The 22,500-nt window shown below is 41.6% G+C and overlaps 1 protein-coding gene across 1 annotated transcript in view; it reads right to left on the bottom strand.

Annotated features, from left to right (window-relative positions):
• Positions 1 to 3,533: 3,533 nt before the first annotated feature.
• Lrrc42 (leucine rich repeat containing 42) overlaps positions 3,534 to 22,500 on the bottom strand; it is a 22,399-nt gene continuing 3,432 nt past the window's right edge. The window contains exons 2-8 of the mRNA XM_010610369.3: positions 20,381 to 20,867; positions 13,801 to 13,932; positions 12,218 to 12,336; positions 10,803 to 10,891; positions 10,303 to 10,416; positions 6,607 to 6,691; positions 3,534 to 5,132 (exon numbers count right to left, since the gene is read on the bottom strand). Of these exons, the coding sequence (XP_010608671.1) occupies positions 4,858 to 5,132; positions 6,607 to 6,691; positions 10,303 to 10,416; positions 10,803 to 10,891; positions 12,218 to 12,336; positions 13,801 to 13,932; positions 20,381 to 20,853 (1,287 nt within the window). The 5' untranslated portion in view covers positions 20,854 to 20,867 and the 3' untranslated portion in view covers positions 3,534 to 4,857. The remainder of the gene's footprint in view (positions 5,133 to 6,606; positions 6,692 to 10,302; positions 10,417 to 10,802; positions 10,892 to 12,217; positions 12,337 to 13,800; positions 13,933 to 20,380; positions 20,868 to 22,500) is intronic.

Genomic DNA, 22,500 nt, shown 5'->3' with positions numbered 1-22,500 from the left:
TAAGAATTCATAAACAACTAAACTATTAATGAAGTCAGAGCCCTCATGATCCAATCACCTCCCGAAGATCCCACCCCTGAACATTTTCTGCACTGAGGACCAAGGCTTCCAATGCATAACTCTTGGGGGATGTTAAAGATTCAAACCATTATAATTGATTCCTGGCCTCCCAGTCTGATGTTCATCTTGCAGTGCAAAAATCACTCAGTCTATCTCCAAGAGTCCCTGAAATCTTAACTCTTCCAACATTGCTCAAAAGTCTAAGTCCAGCATCTTTTCTGAAGCTGGACATGGTAGTGCACGCCTGCAATCCTAGCACTCTGGAGGCTGAGGTAGGAGGATCACTGAGAGTTCAAGGCCAGCCTGGGCCACAGGGTGAGACACTGTGTCAAAACAAAACAGCAAAGTCTCCTCTGAGGTTCAAGGCAAACTCTTAGCTGTGAGCCCTTGTGAAAACCAAAAGCAAGATGCATACCTTCAAGACAAAGTAGCATAAGGCAAATATTCCCATTCAAAAAAGAGAGGAATAGGGAGATAGAAAGGAAGGACCAGGTTAAGGCAAGACCAAAACCATCAGGGCAAACATCACATCCTATAGCTCCATGTCTGGTACTGGAGGACACAGTGTGATGTGAACTATAAGGCTTGGGTGTGACAGTCCAGCCGTCACAACACGAACAACCTGAGTTGGGGAGTGAGGATTGAGAAAAGACAGCACACTCAATAGTGTGGAGACAAGAGGTCTGATTTATTTTACAGAAATAGCTCCTTTTAAAGGTACACCAACAGGAAGCACCAAGCAACTATTCGTATGCAAAGACCGGATTTTCTGACTCTTACTGAGAAGATCAGCTCTTTGGCTATCTCTCCGAGTTCCTCCCATCACAGGGTCAAAGAACAAACAAATTTAACAAGGTCCTTGAGTCGGGCGTGGTGGTGCATGCCTGTAATCCCATAAAACCAGCCTGGATTATACAGTGAGCTCCAGGTCAGTCTCATCTGCATAGCTGAGACCCTGTCTCAGAAAAGCCAAATAAACAAACAGGCATAGTCCTTGAAAAGGAACAAATGTTACATAGATTCTATCAATGTCTTAATGGTAGAAGAAGTTATTTTTCCAATGTTAAACACCAGCAGGCCATGGCCGGCTCCCACACTTGGGCAGCACAGCCCCCTACAATTCACCAGCCACAACCACACTGCCACTCTACTGAGCTGGCTCTACTTGTTGCCTGTGGCCATCTTCAGCAGATGTCCCATGATCCTGGCATCTCTCCCTCCTTAGGGTCTTTAGTGCAGCTTTGGCTTTACTCTTACAACTTCAGGTGTCACCCTCTCAGGGTCTGCTGGCAGTGACTTCAATTTTGAAAGCCTCCTAAATTTTCCTTTGAAATCTCTGTGGAAACAACTATGATCCCATTTTGCAGTCTGGATATCTGCAAAACCAGCACCACGTGGGAAACACTAAGGCTTACCGCCAGCAAGAGCTACAGTTTTACCCCCTTAGATCACAACTATAGCAGCTGCTGAGGGCTGGATGGATGAAAGAAACCTAGCCCAGGAAAACAATCCCCAGGTGGTCCTGGTTGAGCAATGCACTCCACACCAGGGCTCTCTTCTTAGTCATTCAAATGTATTTACACCTTTAGCTTTAGCCTGGGAAGGGTGGGGTCTTATCATTCCCGAAATACCCTCAAGGCATCGTCCTATTATCCAGGTGTGAAGTAACTGGTCCCCCCCACCCATGGGGAATCAACTCAGGACCTTGCACTTTCGCTAAATCCCCAGCCAGTAATTGGCTTTTTAATCGCTTCTCTAGCAAACCCACCCTGCTTTGCAACTTTACACAAGCTTCTTTTCTGGCAAAACTGCATGTTTTTCAGATCTTTCTGCTGTGCTTTCCCTCAGATTTTCATTGTAAACCTGGCCAAAGCAGCCGGCAAAACCCATGCCACTGATGTGTGGCCTTGAGATTTCCTCCACCAGATAAAACTATAGTCAGTCTTTAAATTTAAGCTCCTACAAAGTTTCTGGGCATGGACCGAATGTTGACAAGATGAATATGTTGTTAGGACGCAGGGCCTTGTCAGAAGAGATGGGACAGTATGCACGTGACCTGGGTGTATTCTTGCCCCCCAATTCCTCCTTTTTGCTTTCTGCCTTCTGTGGAGTAAGCAGCCCACCATGGCCTTCTGTCATGATGTTCTAGCCTTAACCAACCATAGATTGAATCATCTGAAAATCATGAGCCAAAATAAAACTCTCCTTGAAGTTGCAAATATTGAGTATTCTGTCCTAGTAACTGCAAGGTGACTGTAATACCTCCCAAAAGCCACACTTCTGAACCAAGCCTTCAACACATGAGCTTTGGGGTACATTTAAGATCCAAATCCTAATATGCAACTCTATTTTTTGGTTTGTTTTATAAACCAATTTTTGGTGTGATCCTGGGTAACTTGGCCATCTTTACAGAGATACCACTTTGCCTAGCTCAGCATGGCAGGTAAAACATACCAGATCCAAGATCTACCTTTATGAAAGGCTCCACACAGCATTCCTGAATGTCAGACCAAAGCTCTCAATTTGAGGTATTTTTTCCCTTCCTTTTAACTGTCTGTATGTCCTTTTGTTAACTCACCTTTTAAAGGTGGATATGGTTAAGAGCAGCGCTGCTGAAAAGAAATAAAATGGAAGCCATATATGTTATTTAAAAATTTCTAGTGCCACATCAGGTGAAACAGGTGAAAACTGAGTGTGCTGGTTCATATCTGCAATCTCAGCACTCTGGGAGACTGAGGCAGGATGATTCTGTCAGGCCTGCCCTAAATCAACAGAAAAAATAAATAGGCTGCTTTAGCACATACCAGCAGCAGTGAGGCAAATGGACTAAAAAAATATGGTTTACAACCCCCTTGTGCCAAATTGTCCAATAATTATATACACAACTGATCAAACCATCCTTGGGCATCTAAGTCATAACTATGTCACTCCAGAATCCGTAGCCCCTTCAATACCTATATAAGCCCAATTTCTTTCCCAGTTAATCACTAGTATTATTTCCCTGGTGTCAGCCCATCCTCTCAGGAATGAAATCGCTCCCAGCCAGCTGCCAATATCTCTTTCTCCCACTCACAGCCCATCCACAGAGGGATGTGATAAATGGCTTTTCCCAGCTAGCTGCCAAAATCTCCTGATTTCTAGTCCGTTAACTGGTACAAACTTTTCTTCACAACAAAGAGCCTTTGTTGTTGACAAGTGCATCTCTATAACAGATTCCAAGTTTGAACCCAGCCGTGGTGACTGAGACCCTGTCTGAAAATTTTTTAAAAGGCTGGGAATGTAGCTCTGTGCAAAGGTCCTGGGTTCAAGCCCAAGTATAACCCGCCCCCAGCCTCCACCAACCAAACAAAGCCCTCCAAAAAACCAAGTGGAAGTTTTTTTTTTTTTTTTTTTGGTACCGGGGATCAAACTTGGGTCCTTGCGCTTGCGAGGCAAGTGGCAGAAATAATGGGCTAAATCCCCAGCCACAGGTGGAAGTAGTTTTAATTTCTGTTTTTACAGGTAATCAGTACTTGAAAATGAAGGCATTCACCATTCTTCTCCATTCATATTTTTGGGCACTAAACCTTTGATATTTGACATTCAGTGTTATCTAGGGACTACTGAGTTGGACAGCAGACGTCTACAAAAGCCTTGCTTTTCAGTGTGGCCCAAAAGTAGAAGCATTAGATGGGTGTTAAAGAATCTTTTTTTCAGACAGTATCTATGTATTTAGTGTAAACATACACTAGTATTTTGACTATCTTCTAAGAGATCAAAAGGCCAACATCCAGGTAGAAAAAAGCACTTGTGTTAAAGAATCTTAAGCCCTCTCCAGATCTGAATCTGAATCTGCATTTCAAATGAAGCTGGAGAAACAGGGTCTCAGGCAGAAGCCAGCAAACTATGCCCCATCAGCTAACTCACCAGCCATCTGTTTTTGTAAATTTACTTTTATTCAAAGATAGCCCCACTCATTTATTTAGTGTGCCCCGCTGCCTCTGTGCTACAAGATCAGAGCTGAGGAGCTGCAGCTGAAATCTTGTGGCCTGCAAAGCCTCAATGGCTGGGATCTTAATAAACGGTACTTGCTATTTAAGAACACAATGTAAAAGAATGGGCTTTAGAGTCAGCTGGAAAGGAGTATACATTTGAATGTCACTTAAAAGCTCTGTGACCTTATGTCACTTGAGGTTAAATGACTTGTCTTAACTCTAAGTTGGGGCTAGCTCCCATCTTCAAGATGGGATATGGCAGAGAGCAGGCATTCAATAAATGGTAGCTTCATTCATATACAGAAATACCTCAGTTCACAAATGCTTCTGTTGGCAAACAATTCAAACAAAAGTGTTTGGCAAAATTCTGCTTCGGTTCACAAACTCTGCATTGGTGACAAATACGACCACAGCCATCTTCCCCACGCAAACACAAATGCAGCCTCTTCTACAAAAATCATAAAACAAATTAAGTTCGGAAATAGAGGTACCACTGTGTATTTTCTATTAGCTGGCTCAAAGTGCAGTAGTAACGAATCCTGCAAGCTGCCCTGTTAGTTCACATGGTTGTCCATCTCATTTTCTGTGGTTCTAGTCTATCATCCACAAGCAGAACTTAAGGACAGCAAAAAGGTTTATTTGAAAAAATTACTGTGTATTGAAAATATACATTAGAAATTATTATATACTTCCATAGTATTCCCCTCCCCACCCCAAAAGTAGAAATATCTGCTTGCTATGCTAATATCACAGGTAAATTCAAACAAAACGTAATTATCAGTCCCCTTTCTTCACACACTACAGTTGAAGGTAAATCTGCCGGTCAGTAAGAATTTAACAAGTCCCAGTCTTCCACAGCAAGACACACATATTTCTGCTTGGAAGCTTGTGAAGAATTATTCTCTTCCTGCTCTGACTCCTCAAAAGTTCTCTTCTTGCTCTTCTTTGACTCTTGGTTGGAGGAAGCTTCATGTTTCAACAGTGGCCCATGGCAGTCCAGGGCTTTCTCCTTGTAGAACTGGAGTTTTCCAGAAGAGTTCATGTGGGTGTCTGCCAGTGCGCATATCCTCGAGGCTTCCACTAGAGCTCGATTCTGATCTAGAAGTGTGAAAGGGACAGTTGACAGCTTTACTAAGGCCCGCTTAAGGCTAGAGATGACCCAAGGGAAAGCACAAAGGCCTAAACACAGTGAGTTCTGGAGCCAGTGTATTTTGCTGCATGTCCTGTGAAGTAACAGCAGCACATGCACCAGCACAGCTGAAGGTATGGATGGCACACTAGATTTTAATACAAGAGTATGGGAAAAGGACTTCTCTGCGATTCAGTTCTGTAATCATTCTAAGAATATAAAATCCTATTTCACAAGGGCGGTATGAAGATAACAATATGACCTTGTTTTGTACTTTCTGGTATACCTTGGATTCTTATTTTTCCACCTTTACATTTCTTTCATCTTAATTTCATCACCTTATTCCTCTTCTTTAAAATTATGGTAAAATAGCTGGGCGTGGTGGGGCACACCTGTAATTCCGGCACTTGGGAGGCTGAGGCAGGAGAATCGCTGTGAGTTTGAGACCAGCCTGGGCTACATAGTGAATTCCAGGTCAGTCTCAACTACATAGTGAGACCCTGTCTCAAAAAACCAAACCTGGTCTCAAACTCACAGCAATCCTCCTGCCTCAGCCTCCCAAGTGCTAGTATTACAGGCGTGCACCACCACGTCCAGCACTGTTCTATTTTCTCTCATGAGTCTGACTATCCTGGAAACCTCACAGAAGAACAATCAGATTTTTAGAAACAGCATCTGGGGACAGGGATCTAGCTCTGTGGTTCCACTGCGTGCCTCAAAAGTGCAAAGATCTTAGTTCGATCCCTGGTACCAAAAAAAGAAACAGCATCTGTATCAAAATTCCCTTACTTTATATTTTATTCATCTGTTGATGGACTCCCCACAACCCCAATCTAGGATCTCCTACATGCTGAGCAAGTCATTCAGCTGCATCTCCAGCCCCATTTCCACCTTTGGTTACATCGAATTCCTTTGTAATCTTCTGTACTGCAGTTTTGGGGCTGGGAATTTAACTCAGTGGCACCGGGCCTGCCTCAAAAGCACAAGGTCTTGAGTTTGATCCCCAGTACCAGGAAAATAAATAAATAAATAAATATGGCTTGTAGTATAGTTTTGCACTACCACAAATCTTTGGAACTAGATAGGCTATAAATAAATAATTATAAAAAAAAACTACCTTCCTGATCCTGGTGCTCAAAGCTAAGTGTGAACTTACTTAAGCCATGCTAAAGAATACAAGTCTTTGTTTGTTTTTTGAGACAGGGTCTTGCTATATATAGTTCAGGCTGGCCTTGAACTCATGATGTAGTCCAGGCTGGCCTTGAACTTGCACTGTTCCTGCCTCAGCTTCCTGAGTGCTGGGATTACAGGAATAGTACTCTTAGTGATCATAAATTAGTCAATACAATATCACAATTTTACCACTGAGAGAAGACAGGCTCATTACTTTAAGGATGCAAAAACCCAAGGGCAAAACCTCCAAAAGAAAAGATAATTTCTCACAGAAGTACTGAGCTGTCTTTTGAGGTTCACGGACACTTGATGGCTTCAAGGCTTCCACAATCAATCGATCCCACTGCAGGACCACCTGAAAGGTTATTTAGAAAGATGTGAATGCAAACAAAATTTTAAGCTTTTACTCTTAAACTTTTCTCTTCCCTTTCCACAAACACAAACCCTATGGTAAATACTATTTTGATAACTGGTGATAAAAAAACAAGAACCTTGCCAGGCATGGTGGCACATGCCTGTAATCCCAGCACTCAGGAGGCTGAGGCAGGAGGATCACTGTGAGTTCGAGACCAGCCTGGACTACATAGTGAGTTCCAGGAAAGTCTCAACTACATAGTGAGACCCTGTGTCAAAAAAAAAAAAAAAGAACCAAGTTAAGTCTGGATTTTCTGTTCTCATGCAAGAGCTGAGTCAAAAAAAAAAACCAGTTTGGATGTTTGTAACTCTAAGATTCAGGCAAGGCCTGAATACAAAGCCAACTGTCTATTCCCATCCTTATTTCAAGCTACAAAGAAGTTCCATATCCTGAAACTAAATACAGTATTAAAATTTCAAAACCTTAGCCATAATCTTTTTTATACATTCCCAGAAACCTCTTGTGCCTTAAGTACACAAAGGATAACTCAAATGTTCATGTGTGTAAAAAGCTCACATTTTCATATTCTTGTAATGCTTCATGATCAGTTGTTTTTTAGGTTTTTTTTGTTTTTGTTTTTGTTTTTGGTACCAGGGATTGAACTCTGGACCTTGCACTTGCGAGGCAGGCAGTGGAACCACTGAGCTAAACCCCCGACCAGTTTTTGTTTTTTTAACTGTTAAAAATGTATTTGTTATAAGGTACTACAAATTCTTTTAGAAGTCTGAGTACAAAATAGATAAAAACAAAAGAAATAAAATTAAATCATTAATTATGAGAAACAAGAATGTTGCAGGCTGGGGATTTAGCTCAGTGGTTCCACTGCCTGCTGTGCAAGCACAAAGACTGGAGTTCAAGCCCCAGTACAAAAAAAAAGGAATGTTGCATTTACTATTTTTCATAATATGCAGTGAAATAATCATAGACAGTCAAGAAAACATTTTCAAGGCACAGAGCAGAACAATAAAGTTCTAGAACAGAATTCTAGAGTTGGCTGCACCACTCACTAGCTAGGAGACTCAGCAAGAGATTCAATTTCTGAATTTCAATTTCATTGTCTGAAAAATAGGCATTAATAAGAGGACATATTGTACATAGCTGTGACAAAGGCACACAGAAAGCCCTCAGTAAACATGGCTCACAGTACCTTCTAGGTGTGAAAATGAACAGATCAACTGAACTTGTTGATTTACTACCAAGAATAAAAATGCCAGTAAGAAGAGCTATTTGGGAGCTGAGCATGGTGGCACACGCCTGTAATCTGTTATTAGGGAGGCTGAGGCAAGTTTGAGCCCAGCCTGACCAACTTAAGCAAACTGTTTCAAAATAAAAAATGGGTGGGCATGCAGCTTAGTGTGAAGGACCTGGTTGGGTTCAACCCTCAGTAACACACACACACACACACACACACACACACACACACACTGATGGGGGGAGGTGGACTATTTGGAATGCAGAAGAAAAATATAAGTTCAGTTCCAAGCAAGCTGAATTTGAGATGCCAGACCAATCTGTGGACAATGTTTGAGAATGGGTGTAGCATCCGAGAGGGTACAGTTATCCTCCCATGGACAGTTAAAGCCCTGAGAAAAGCTAAGATCATCAGGGTAGTGGAGTATGAAAGAAAAAGAAGCAGGAATCAGCAGAGAGAAAAATCACAAGGCATGCATTTTTTACATCAAATCTTCAGAAATACCAAGGCAGGTGAAGAACAAGGTCACTTGCCACCTTCTGAGAACACCTTCAGTAGGATAGCTAGACTGTAAGAACTTACTTGCAGACTGAGAGGGAAGCACTCAGTTGGAGAGGTAAAAATAGTATATAACGAGAGGGTGCAGTCTGTAGTCCCAGGACTCCAAGAGGCTAAGGCAGGAGGATTACCATGAGTTTGAGGCAGCTGGGCCACATAGTGAGTTCAAGGCCAGCCTGGACTACATAGTGAGACCCTGTCTCTAAAAACCAACCATACAAACAACATACAGCTACACTAGGGAACGAAGATAGTTAAAACACAGACATAAAACAGTCACGAGAGTGAGACATCCAAGACGCAGCAGAGAAGTAGGGGAAAATAATTATTAGGAAATAGCAGAGAGGATACTGGACACCTTTGGGAAAAGGATTTTTTTTAAAAGGGAAAGAAAAAAAAGAACTTGTCACTGATATAAAGTGGCATACCTGTTCTTCTTAGCTAGCAGGTAAATACAACATGGTCAAAGAAATAGAGAAACTTTCAGCCAGAGACAGAGAAAGAAGTAGACCCATTAGATGGCTTCATTCTCCTACATTATCTGCTGAGGTCAGACTGAAGCAGTTTCAACAGGGATCAACAAGTGATAAGGTAAAGCAATGACAATAAACTCAGGGGCCTAGGTGAGGTTGGATGACAAGAAGGGGCACCAACCAGCCCAAACAACTTACTTTCAGGTCAGACGGTTTTATTTGATCCTTTCAAAGCTCTATGAGAGAAGTCCTGGTTTATGCATTTTAGGGATGAAGGAACAACTCAAAACTGCCTTCGTCATATGACTTGGGTTGTGGAGCTAGGATCCCAAACCTGAGACTCTCTCTGAGACACAACCTGGGCTGCTTCCTTCCACCTTGCCATTTGCTGGAACTGCATGAAGTCTCGGATGACCATAGAGCACCTGCCCCCAGTGGCCTGGGGGCTTGCTCTTTTTGTTTCATTTTTAGTACTGGGGATTGAACTCGGGTCCTTGTGCTTGCAAGGCAGGCGGCAGAACCACTGAGCTAAATCCCCGGCCCCCAGGCTCCTAATAGGCTTTTGCAACCTGGTAACTTAAGTGGAAGGTCAAAGCTGGGGAACTAGCTCACTGGTACCATGCCTGCCTCGCAAGCCCAAGGTCCTAAGTTCAATAACCAGTACCACTAAAGGAAGGTCAGAAAGTAGCCAAGAAGGGCAGTGCAAGTTAATGCCAGCTTGCCTGTGGATAGTGGCCTTCCCTTCCGACACTTTGAACAAATGTTTCTTGGTAGACACCTACAGTAACCATCAAACTCTGTCCCAGATCCCTCTTCTTGGTGCCAGGCCACATGGGGAGGATGGATCTATCCAACTGCCTGTCGCAGTCAGGAGGGACACTGGTGAGGGACACTTGAAGCTTGATCCAGAATACACACGATGAAATAACTGCCAGCATTTGGAGCGTGGAAGAGTGAGATTTGAATCCTTATCAGTGCAACACCAGTTTCTTCTCCCCTGCATGTACACACTAAGAGAATCTGTCCTGAAGTAAGGTCAGACTGCTTTTGTGCATAGCAAGCCAGAATTCTCTTTGGACATTTGTAAAATGGCATTTTCTCCTAGGTCCAATAAAGAAGAGCCCAAGCTATGATCAGAGAATGAATTATGAGGCCTGGCTTCCACATTAACTCTGTAAGTAGGTGAGTTACAGCTCATTAGTGTGTATGATATGACAGTTCAGCCAAGCAATACCAAGAAGATTATTGGTTGTTTGACATGTTCCACAACACACATGGAATTAAAATGAAAAGCCATTTTAACTGTAGGGGAGAAAAATCTGGAGTACCTGGTCAGCCCAGCCCTCTGTCTTGCAGTTACCATGATCAAATTCCTTCAAAGGCACTTTGGAATGAACAAGGCCTATGTAAGTCTGAAGTTTGTGCTTGACAGTTTTGATATCCTACAGAAGAAAAGACAGATCAAACATTTGACCAGTTCTTTCTTACATTCAATAGCAAATAATATCACACCGAGTATCAGTCCCTTTTGAGCACAAATTAGCAGAAGTAAAATATCAAAGTATAAATGTAGAAAGCTGGGTGTGGTGCTGTACACCTGTAATCCCAGCACTCAGAAGCTTGAGGCAGGAGGACTGCTATGAGTTCGAGACCAGCCTGAGATACACAGTGAGACCCTGTTTCAATAAAACCAAAATAGCCGAGGATTCAGCTCAGTGGCACCATGCCTGCCTGGCAAGAAAAAAGTCTTGAGTTTGATCCCCGTCACAAAAATAAACTAATTAATTAATTAATTAATTTAGAAAAAATGAAAGAAACAAAGTCTTACCTTGAGCCCTGTTCCAGAGATATCTAAACGGTTTAGTTTTCTAAAAGAAAAGAGGTATCCAACTCCTGCATCTGTGATGTCAGGGTTACCTAGATGTCAAAACAAGGCAGCATTTTGTTATAACACAATTGCTGCTAAAATGCCAACTATATGCTCAAAACAAGTGCAGGCAATGATAAACTATAAAATATTGAGTGGGAGAACTTTTTGGAATAAACTAAATCTGGGTCTTATTTTCCCATTTGTAATGTGGCACAGTCACACTACATGATCTTTAAGCTCTTTCACATCCCTAAACACATAGGAGATGGGAATGAACAGAAAAGTACATAAATCAGTTATCCCAAAAGTTTTACTCTGAACCCATATGAAAATGGCATATAAAAACATCCACTAAAATGGTCCACTATGCTTTATCCAGGGGCATTTTACTTCTAAAGTAAAAACATTTACTTATTAAAAGAAAAATTTCAGCAGTGTTTAGATACAGAAGCTATTATTACTCTAACTTGCATTTTTTCCAGAATGTTTCTTATTTTTCCATCTTGTCAAATCAGAGTACTGCATTTGGCACCGTCCTCTTTGATGTAGCATATATGCCCAGTACACCACAGATACCAAAAGAAGAAAAGAGTCCAATAATTTACTTCCTTGGGAAACAGGGCCAGGCATTCATTTCTGTCATTTGCAAGGCTCAGAGGGTTAAACAGCAGTAGAAGTAGCACAGCAAGGAAGACCCTGTGACCTCACACCCCTGCCTTTTTATTCTTTGGGCACCACAGCATCCTGCCGTAGGATCAACAGATGCTCAAATGCTAAAAAAACCTGTTGATTTCCTATCACTGAAGTCAGTATCTGCTTAATCCTGAGCAAGTCACCGCAACTGTGGATTCATCCAGCTTTTCACTGAGTAAATACTGACAAAAAAGGTCCTAACACAGTATGACACCGTGGATCAGAGATTCAAAGAAAAACACCCAGACGTCCTTTATGTATACCACAAATATGAAGGAAGGCTGTTTTTTGTTCACACAGCAAGTGGCATGGATGATCTGAGAGGGCTTTCCCTGCCCTACCCGAAGTGACAATGAGCTGAAAGAGGCACTGGGCCAGGAGTCAGAGCCTATGGATTCAGCCCTGCTCTGCCACTAGCCTGCTACAGCACCTCAGAGGGCCAGCTTTCCTCAATCACTCTAACCCAAAGAGGAAGGACCAGATGACAGCTAAAGACGTTCTTCCATCAGGGTGCACAGTGGCTGCTGGGAAGGGGGTACCTGGCCGTCATCGTCATCATCATCGCTGTTGTCGTGGCTGCGTGTAGGCACACACCCCACTCTGGTGAGGAGGTAGGAAACCCACCTCCCCAGGGGAAAAGCAATCTTCCAATAATAATCAGAACCGCTCATAAAACTTACAAGACAAGTCTAACAATGTTAGGTTCTCAAGGCCTCTTTTCATCACACGAACTGGTGCTGTCATTTTCCGCACCCCAGCATCAGATAAACAATTATCCTTCAGGTGGAGCTGAGTTATACTAAGGAAAAAAATTCCATAAATAAATAACTTAAAGAGAGTTTGAGAACATGCTTTGTAACATTTTACTTAAAAATATAAAATACCTTGTACTGCTGTTATTTCACACAAATTAAGCCACTTTTGGTACCATTTCAGTTCCAGAGGGAGGGGTAATTTACAGATCAAAGCGTCATGTAATATTAATTCCAGATGGCAAAAGGCACTACAGAAATATAGTAATGAGGTAAATAGGGGCTTCCATTAAGGGGACAAATATACCTCAGCACAAAAGCTGCATCATGGATAAATTATGTAAAAACCAAATGTATTCTAAATAGGCCAGAAAAGCCTGCTAAAGAACTCCTTTGAGAATTCCTTTCATAAAGCAATCCTCTCATTCTAACCAGCTTTAAGAGTCTAGATTTTCAGACTTGGTCTGTTACAGAATATTCATAACCCAGTCTATCTGGCTAACTTGAAACTGGTATACAAATATGTTAAGAAATCTAAGCCTCAGTGCTACCCAACCCCAAAATGCACCTCTGTGTGGGCAGCATGTGGTGCCACAGTCAGGGTGGCCCTGCAGCAGTTCAGGTGCAGGTGTGTGACCCTTCTGGGCATGGATGAACACATACAGGAATCCATCTGGCCTCTGCTCTACCAGCAAGACTGAGCGATGTGAGATTAGCTGACAATTTGTGAACCATAAGAACTGGGCCATTTAAAAAAATCATGGCTCTTGAAAATAACTTATCTGGCTGTCTTCAATAGTTCATTCTCTGGGAAGGGGAGAGAGAAGTAAGGGGTCAAAAATGATCAAGATATGATATATACATGTACCAATTCCCCAAAACAAATGTAGCTACCATGTATCTCAAACGACACACACAAAACAAGTTCGCTTTATAATTTATACTGTGATTTAAAAAAAAACAAATATTAATGACAGTGAGAAATGGTGTGACTTTTCATCTCTTCCTAGAATAAGCTAGGAATTAAAAAAGGGAAAAAAATTTCGACCCTATGCCAGGCATGGTGGCACATGCCTGTAATCCCAGCTCTTGGGAGGCTGAGGCAGGATTGCCTGGGCTACATAGTGAGTTCAAGCTCAGTCTGAACTACACAGCAAGAGAAAAAACAAAAAGTGTACAAGCAAGTAGGTTCGAGTGCTACATGTTGAAATAAAGGTTGTTTAGGGGCCGGGATTTAGCTCAGTGGTTCCACCGCCTGTTTTGCATGCTTAAGGTCCCAAGTTGGATCCCCGGTACCAAAAAAAAGAAATAAAGGTTGTTTGGAAAAACTGATTGTCCAATTTATACTGCTTATACCAACTAAATGGAGATTGAGAACATTTTAGAAAAATAAATTAGCAAACAAAATGGAATGGGAAATAACCTATATTCCAGAAGAGGATCTCATTAAGAGCATGCTTTGAAAAAATGAAAATAATTCATGGACAAGATAGCTGACAGCACATCAGTACCTGGACAGGGCCTCGCTGGAGAGATGTTGTAGGAGTTCATGCTCATCTCCAAGTTTACAACAGGAAAGATCCAGGCAGGTCAGCTCCCGGAAAGACTTAATCTCCTCAAGCTTTTCTGAAATCACCAGATATCTGTGCCACATGAAGAACAATTAACTTCTTTTCTTTTCCTGCTTTTATTTTTTCTGTATTTGGCTTCTTAAAACAAGGTCTCATGTACGTAGTTCAGGTTGGCCTTGAACTCACTATATAGCCCCCACTGGTGCTAAACTTGCAGTGCTCTTCCTGCCTCAGCCTCCTGAGTGCTAGCATTCTATGCCTTTTTCTTCTTTAAATACAAAGTTCAATGTGTGGCTGTGTGCCTCAGTCAGCATCCTCTCATCCTATGTACTGTATAGTGAGCAGATTTCACTGGTGACTCACTATCTGGGCATAGACTGGATTTGTGAATTAGTATACAACTTGAAAGTCTTTGATGGTAGAATAAACACTGCACATAAAACAAATCACAAGAGAATACATCTACTTGGTTACCAAACAGAGCTTGGTACTAGCATTAGGACTTTATTTGAGAATTTAAAACTTTAGCATATTTAAGCTTTTAATTACTCTTTCTAAAGTTGCTTTTAGACAGGCATAGTGGCGTACTTAGGAGGCTGACAAGGGAATCACTGAGTTCTGAGGCCAGCCTGGGCTACACTGTGAGTTCGAGGCCCCTGCACTACAAAGCAAGACCCTGTCTCAAATAAATTAAAATAATTTTTAAAAATTATTTTTACCTAAAGTATAATTCCTACTGATTTGATTTGAAAACTAAAAATGGTCAAGAACTGTGGGTCTAATCTGCATATTCTTTGTATAGTACTAAGATATCTCACTTTACCTTTTCCACTCAAACATAAGCTTGAGCACCTATGCACTCCACTGGGCCTGCTACCCTGCTAACTTCACACAAAAGTATGCAGAGTGACTCTCATCCAGGTGGTTATTACAGCAAACCACCCTCAACCTAATTACACTGCAGCACCTTGCCAGATGGTTACCAGGAAGCAGCAGGGCGGCCTCTGGAAAGGAAAGGGAGATCACAATGGCATTCCACACTTGGCCAGCCTTTGCCCTGCCTTGCAGTTTTTCCATCTATTTCAGATGAGGTCACTGAGTAAAACGAAAGGAATTAAGAGTGACAAGAATCAGAGATGAAGGGCTTCTAAGAGACTAGAGAACTGGCCTTGTGACAAGACCATCTCTTTCTCTTCTACTTTGCTCTCAAAGTCTCAAAGTTTCCACAGCAGGATAAAAGATGTGCTAAGGTTATATTCAAGATTTCATTTTTTGCTGGGCATGGTGGAACAGACCTGTAGTTCCACTCTAGAGGGTGAGGCAGAAGGATCATAAGTGCAAGGTCAGCCTGGCCTGCACAGTAGAATTCAAAGCCAGCCTAGATTAGTGAGACCCCGACTTAAAAAAACAAAAAAAGAGTTCATGTCGCTCTTCTGTCAGCAAGATCAAAATTGTCAAAAACAGAACAGAATAATCAGAGGGCAAGAGGCAAGTTGGATTTTTCTTCCTACATCTAATCAAAATTAGATGTATAATACTCAACTGATCACAGCCTGACTGCTGGGTACAGATGGCTTGAGGTGCTGGAACCCCAACTGCAGAACCTATGAGCCTTATTTACTCAGCCTTATTTTAACTGCATTGTAAGTAAAGTTGCTGTTTTCTACCTTCCAATCACAGATCTCCAAGCTCTTGACTGCAACTTGTCTTCCAGCAACTATACTATTGATCTGTAGATATCAATAGTACAGTGGAGAAGCAACAGAAAAAGCAGACAAGTTTTAGTGCCAGAGAGATATGAGATTTTAGATTCTTTTTTTGTTTGGTACTGGGGATCGAACTCGGGTCCTTGCGCTTGAGAGGCAGGCCACTGAACCGCTGAGCTAAATCCCCGGCCCTGAGATTTTAGATTCTAACAGTCCTAATTACTTGTGTATGAGAAAGTCATGTTAAGCTTTCTGAGCTTCAATGTCTCCCTATAGAAAAATGGGGCTTAATTCTTTTCAGAATTGAGAAAAACAATATTTAAAAAGCACATGGCATCTTAAAGGCTCCCGTTAAACCCTATTATTATTATTCAGTAATATAAAGTGGCATTTTAAGGAAAACATACTTGCTTCCCTGTGACTGGTTAAAAACCACGGGGATTTCAAAACAAGAGGAGAGTTTTTCAGGGTCAGAAGCCAGCTACAAAGACTCTGGCTGCTTCTCCTTTTGGCAGATATCTTTGTGAACTAACCCAAGAGAGCAAGTGCTTATCTTATTTTTAATTATCTTCTTAAACTCATTCCTAATGATCTGACTCCCTTTTGTGCTGGCACAACTATGTTGCTGTAGCTTCATCCCTGGATTGCAAATACAACCCCAAACTTGCTGCTGCCTGTTATTTCCCTCTGAGAAGTCAAAAGGATACAAAAATTTGATCACGATTTTAAAAATCCTACCCTTATTTCAAGGAGAGAGCAAAATTTGGAATTACTGCAATAAAATATGATCCCAAAGATTACATTAAAAATGTTTCCTTAAGCCAGGAATTTAGCTCAGTGGTGCTGCCACTGGCCTCCCAAACTCAAGGTCCTGAGTTCAATCCCCAGTACAAAAAAAAAAAAATGTTTCCTTTATTTTCTGATAATAAATGTAATCAATACATGAATAGCTGGCGATTTAGCTCAGTGGTTCCGTCCTGCCTGTCAAGTGCAAGGACCTGAGTTCAATCCTCAGTACCAAAAAAACAAACAAACAAACAAACAAACAAACAAAAAAAATACATGACTGCTCAGCATGGGCCCATGTCTGTAATACCAAGTATCTGGGAGGCTGAGGCAGAAGGGGGTCAAGCTGGAAGCCAGTCTAGACAATACAGTGAGACTCTGTCTTAAAAAAATAAAAAAAGTGCCAGGTGTGGTAGTACATGCCTGTAATCCCAGCACTCGGGAGGCTGAGGCAGGAGGATCGCTGTGAGTTTGAGACCAGCCTGACTACACAGTGAGTTCCAGGTCAGTCTCAACTACATAGTGAGAAAAAGGGAAACAAGAAAGAAAGAAAGAAAGAAAGAAAGAACGAAAGAAAGAAAGAAAGAACGAACGAACGAAAGAAAGAAAGAAAGAAAGAAAGAAAGAAAGAAAGAAAGAAAGGGCTGGGGATGTGGCTCACTGTGAAGGTCCTGGGCTCATTCCTCAGTACTACCAAAAAAAAAAAATGCTTCCTAGAGAAAAAAGTATTAATTATGGAAAAGTATAAGAAAATAAAACTAATTGCAATCCCATGGTCTAGACTATATTTTGGGTTCTCTTTTCCTTCTACATATGCAATATATATATAAAAAGTAAAAACAGAGCAACCCACTTTCCAGATCCCCTCCTACCTCTCAGGAGCTGTTTCTCCCTCAATTTCCTACTCTTAAAAAACAAAACAAAACAAAAACAAAAGTATGAATAAAATTGGGCTGCAAGCACAGCTCATTGGTAACAGTAGAGCACATATGTACACATAAAGAAAAAGAAAATAACTTGGGATCCTACAGTATATGCCATTTTTTTCCATTTACTATCTTATGGTCATTTTACTGTATCATCTTAAATGATCCTAAAACATTACCTTAACAGTTCTATAATACTTTACCACATGACTACACCAATAATTTGCTTTAACAAATTCCCTATAGTTGGACAATGCCTTCAGATCCTCTCGTTTACAAACAGTATTACAATGAGTACTGTTATACAAAAATATTTGTTCTCATTTGTGATTATAATTAGAGACTGTGATAGATTTTTTTTTTTAAATAGGGTCTTCCTGTGTAGTCTAGGCTGGGCTTGAACTCACTATGTAGACCAGGCTGGCCTTGAACCTGCAGCAATACTCCTACCTCAGCCTCTTCAGTGCTGGGATTATAGGTGTGCGCCCCCATGTCCGGCTAAGGCTCTTAATATATATTATCAAACTGCCTTCCAGAAATGCTTCCCTAATTTATGTGCTCATCAAAATGAATGAAAGTGGTAGTTTTATCATAATCTGTCCATGGAAACAAAATCATAAATAGTATTTTCAAATGCATGAGAAATAAACTACAAGAGTAGGTGGGGGGGGACGACAGCTGTAGAGAATGTATTCCAAAATGTATAAAATGTATATTTGAAAATGATTATTACCATGGTGGGATTATTAATTTGTTACATGTTACACTTTTATATATTTCTCAAGTAATATATGCTCTTATAAATAACTTTAAAACAAGGTACACACCATAATCCTATTTTTCACTGTTCTAATTTTTCAACAAGAAACATAACTTGAAATAAAAAAAGAAAGAGTAAAATGTATATTTAATGGGAGATGCAATGAAATATGGCTTGACTTTTTCACTTAGGCAAGGTTATTTTCCTCCTTCCCAATGGCTGTAAACCCAGTCCAGCTTTTGTAAGACACTTGCTCAGTTTATGAATCCAAGGTTCTGTTCTCAGCATATAATTTATGCCTCGAGTGTGTGTGTACCAGGGACGCAACTCAGGACCTTGCACTTGCTAGGCAGGTGCCAGCACCACTGAGCTACATTCCAAGCCCTTATGCCTTTTTTTTTTGGTACCAGGGATCAAACTCAGGACCTTGCGCTTGCGAGGCAGGTGGTGGCACCACTGAGCTAAATCCCAGGCCCTCGCCTTTCTTTTTAAAGTACAATATTTGGCTTATGGTGAAACCATTAACTCCATGAGCCAATTAAATAAAAATTATTTTTTTTTGAAGTATAGGCATTTAGATTATATTTTCTGATATAGCTTTATTTGGTCTCATTTCACTGATCATATTGATTATGTAACTATAAGCTACATTTTATAGTTTCTAATCATAAAAAGATTCAGGTAGTGGTATACTATAGAGCTATTTTAAAAGTCTGCAAGTATTTATGATTAATGATTTCCAAAAGATGTGAATAAAGCAAGGTGTCTACCAGTATATGCTGTGCACAGTCATTTGTGTAACAAAGTGTGCAAATGAACAGCACAGCTCTGGAACGACAGAAAGGGGGTACTCAGAGCTGGCCTCTGGAATGAATAAGGAAAGAGGAAAGAGGAGATGAGACAGGAGGGGCGCTTTCTATACCTCCGTGATCCTGTCTGAACTGTCTGTCCTCGTCTTTTTTGATTGATTTTTTTGAGTCAGGGTCTCATTATATAGTCCAGGCTGGCATTGAAGTCATTATGTATCCCCAGGCTGGCCTTGAATTTACAGCAATCTTCTTGCCTCAGCCTTCTGAATACTGGGATTACAGGCATTCACTACCACACACAGCTTGAAAACTGTTATTATTTTGGGGGGGTAGCAGGGATCAAACTCAGGACCTAGAGCTCGCCAGGCAGGCACTGTACCGTTCAGCTACATCCCTGGCCCTTGTAAATTATTTTTAAATTAAATGTATATGTGCGTGTGTGCATGCGTGCGTGTGTGTGTGTGTGTGTGTGTGTGTGTGTGTGTGTGTGTTTTATATATATATTCGGGGGGGTACCAGAGATCGAACTCGGGACTTTGCACTTGCAAGACAGGCGGCAGCTCCACTGAGCTAAACCCCCAGCCTCTGAACATGTTTTTACAGAACAGTGAAGTAAAAATTTTGAATACATAAAAGCGTACGAGCAAAGGCAAATCATAAGACATCTGCTTGTTAGAGAATTTCTCAACTTTAGCATATGTGAAATTCTAGTCACTTTGTTATTTTTTAAAAATCTAATAGTCTGGGGCCGGGGATTTAGCTCAGTGGTTCGGTGGCCTGCCTTGCAAGCACAAGGACCCTAGTTCAATCCCTGGTAACCCCCCCCCAAAAAAAATCTAATAGTCAATATCTACTAATCTTAAAACTGAAACAGCAGGGCATGGTGGTGCACACCTGTAATCCCAGCACTCTGGAGGCTGAGGCAGGAGTACTGCCAGGAGTTCAAGGCCAGCCAGGGCTACATAGTAAGGTAAAGGCCAGCCTGCAGCAAGACCCTGTCTCAAAAACAAACAAACACACCTGAGATAGGGCCAAGAATACTGAGTATTAATCTTCACACCCTCAAAAGCACACCGAAAGATACTTGGTAGACTACATGTTGTCCCCATCCCACCCCTCAATTCCTTTTTTTGTGATAGGGTCATGCTACAGGGCCCGGGCTGGCCTTAAAGTTGGAATCTCCTGCTTTAGCATCCTGGGTGTTAGATTACAAATGTGTGCCACCATACCAGTTCACATTTTGTCTTTTCTGATCTCGCTTATTAGGAAAGCTGGCTGCAAAGTATTTTCTGTCTTTTGGTGAAGCTGTGGCAATCAACTAATAAAACATTTTCAAAAGAAAACTAAGTGTAGTGTGGGAGATGAGTAGGTAAAAGAACTGTGATATTTCTTGAAATGCCTACCACTCGGTATTTGGAAATTCTATATTGAAGTATTATTTGATGAAGGACAGTCTCAAGCTCATTAAGCCCTAGAGCTTGACAGAATAAACGCATCCATTAAAATCCTCAATATCCTAATGAGAATGCTCACCTGTTCCGCAAGCACAGGGAACAGAGCACCAGATTCCCGTAGGCCTCTGTGAACTTCTGTAAAGCCCGCAGCCCTGCACCTGGCTGTGTGAATTTCTGTCTGGCTTCAGCAGCAGAGAACAGCTTTTCAGCAATCTGCTCAGGAAAGCCAATGAGGGAATCAATGTGATCCACATTGTCAGAGATGAAGCCCAGGACAAGGCTGAAGAGGGATTTGGCAGAGTACCGAAGATTCCCCTCCCTGGTGTACGTGAAGATGAAATGATCGGTCTTTTCTTTCTGCGCAGTGTCATCTTCCCTGTTCATGCAAAGCTCCACAGAAAAGCCTTTGGGGAACAGTCTGAAAGGACTTGGCCTCTTCAGGCTGCTCCTGATGCCGCCGCGAGCCAGACTGACCATGTGCAGCTGCCCGTTCTCTCGCACATAGATGGGCCCTGGGTCCAGGTGCTTGTCTGAGTTGAGGTAGTAAGACATTGCCTGGGTTGTGGCTGTGAAAGCGAGGCACACAGAAGCAAATCCAATTAAAATGCCATCTAGAACCTGTAACTTCACCATGCTATGCCCACAACTTTATGAGCCTACTGGGCAGCCCTTAGCTGGTGTTGGGGAAGTAATGCCCGAGAACTTTGGAACTTGAGGCTACCTCCCCTGTCTCCACCTGGAAAGCCCCTTCCTACCCTTTCCTTGATTATCTGGTGATGCACTCATCATTCAAAACCCAGCTCAAATCTGAAGTTAATCACAGATGCCAGTGACAATTCTTTTACAAATAATTTCATGGTAGAACAGTTTACATTAGCAAAGTAAATGGAAACAACCTGAAAGTCCAACAATTGGGATGCTACTACAAAAATTACCCATTCCACGGAACATGGAACATTATGAAGCCATTAAAATTGCAGAAATTTTAAACATTTAAAAATGCAGGGGCCGGGGGATGGGACAATAATATTACAGCCAGAGCTGGGAGTAGTGATGCACGCCTGTAATCCCAGCACTCAGGAGGCTGAGGCAGGAGGATTGTTGTGAGTTGAGGCCAGCCTGAACTACACAGCAAGACCCTGTCTCAAAAAACAAAAAAACAGATTAAACCAAAAAAATATAGCCAGACATGGTGTTGCACACCTGTGATCCCAGCACTCAGGAGGTTGAGGCAGGAGGATTGTCATGAGTTTAAGGCCAGCCTGGGCTACATAGTGAGTTCAAGGCCAGCTTGCAATACAAAGCAAGACCTTGTCTCAAGGGGGGGGGGCTGGGGATTTGGCTCACTGGTGCCATGCCTTCCTCAGAAGCAGAAGGTCCTGAGTTTGATCTCTGGTACCCCCCCAAAATAAAATTACATACAGGAAAAACAAAACAAAACAAAACTAAGAACTCCCCAAACTCCTTGCTAGCTCAGCATCTTCATACACATTTTTTTTTTTAAACAGGTCTTGCTATGTAGTTCAGACTGACCTTGAACTAATTATGTGTACTCTATAGCACAGGCTGCCCTCGAACTCACAGAAATCCTGCCTCAGAGCTGGGATTACACATATGTGATACCATGCCTGGCTTCCACATACTTCTTTGCCATGCTTGGCTCACTGCTGTGTTGCTCATTTGTTTGGGACCAGCATTCTACTGCTCCAAGCCCGAGAGGAGGGGCCATGTTTATCCAGACTCCTTAACGTGGTACCCTGGAGTTACCATCCCTGAGCAGACAGCTGTAGAACTAAAGTTCACTCATTTGCTAAATCTTATATAAACCACATGCAAAGGATTTTTTAAATCTATAAATAAAGGCCTCATAACAAAAGCTAAATGAAAACTAATCTAACCTTTGAAAGCATCACATCTATTAAGGTCCTATTGGGGCACTTTTGAGGCAAATCCAAAAAACCCCCAAAAATCCAGTTGGGTATTTCTGTAACCCAAGAACTAAATGGAATAAATACATATTTTCCTGTCTGAGATTTCAAAATAGACAAGAATTTGCTGTGTTAAATAAAGATTTAACTTTCATTTCTATGACAATTTAAAGGGAAAAGAGAAGGAAAATCTATTGTATTATAGATCTAACATTATCCCTAAAACACTCTGATTAACTTTTTTTTTTTTTTTTTTTTTACCAGGGCTTTT

The sequence above is a fragment of the Fukomys damarensis genome, unplaced genomic scaffold, assembly GCF_012274545.1.
Source record: "Fukomys damarensis isolate Sample0158 unplaced genomic scaffold, DMR_v1.0_HiC HiC_scaffold_23, whole genome shotgun sequence".
Taxonomy (NCBI): Eukaryota; Metazoa; Chordata; class Mammalia; order Rodentia; family Bathyergidae; genus Fukomys; species Fukomys damarensis.
The sequence above is the reverse complement of the archived record's forward strand: the minus strand, read 5'-3'. Positions and strand labels throughout refer to the sequence as shown.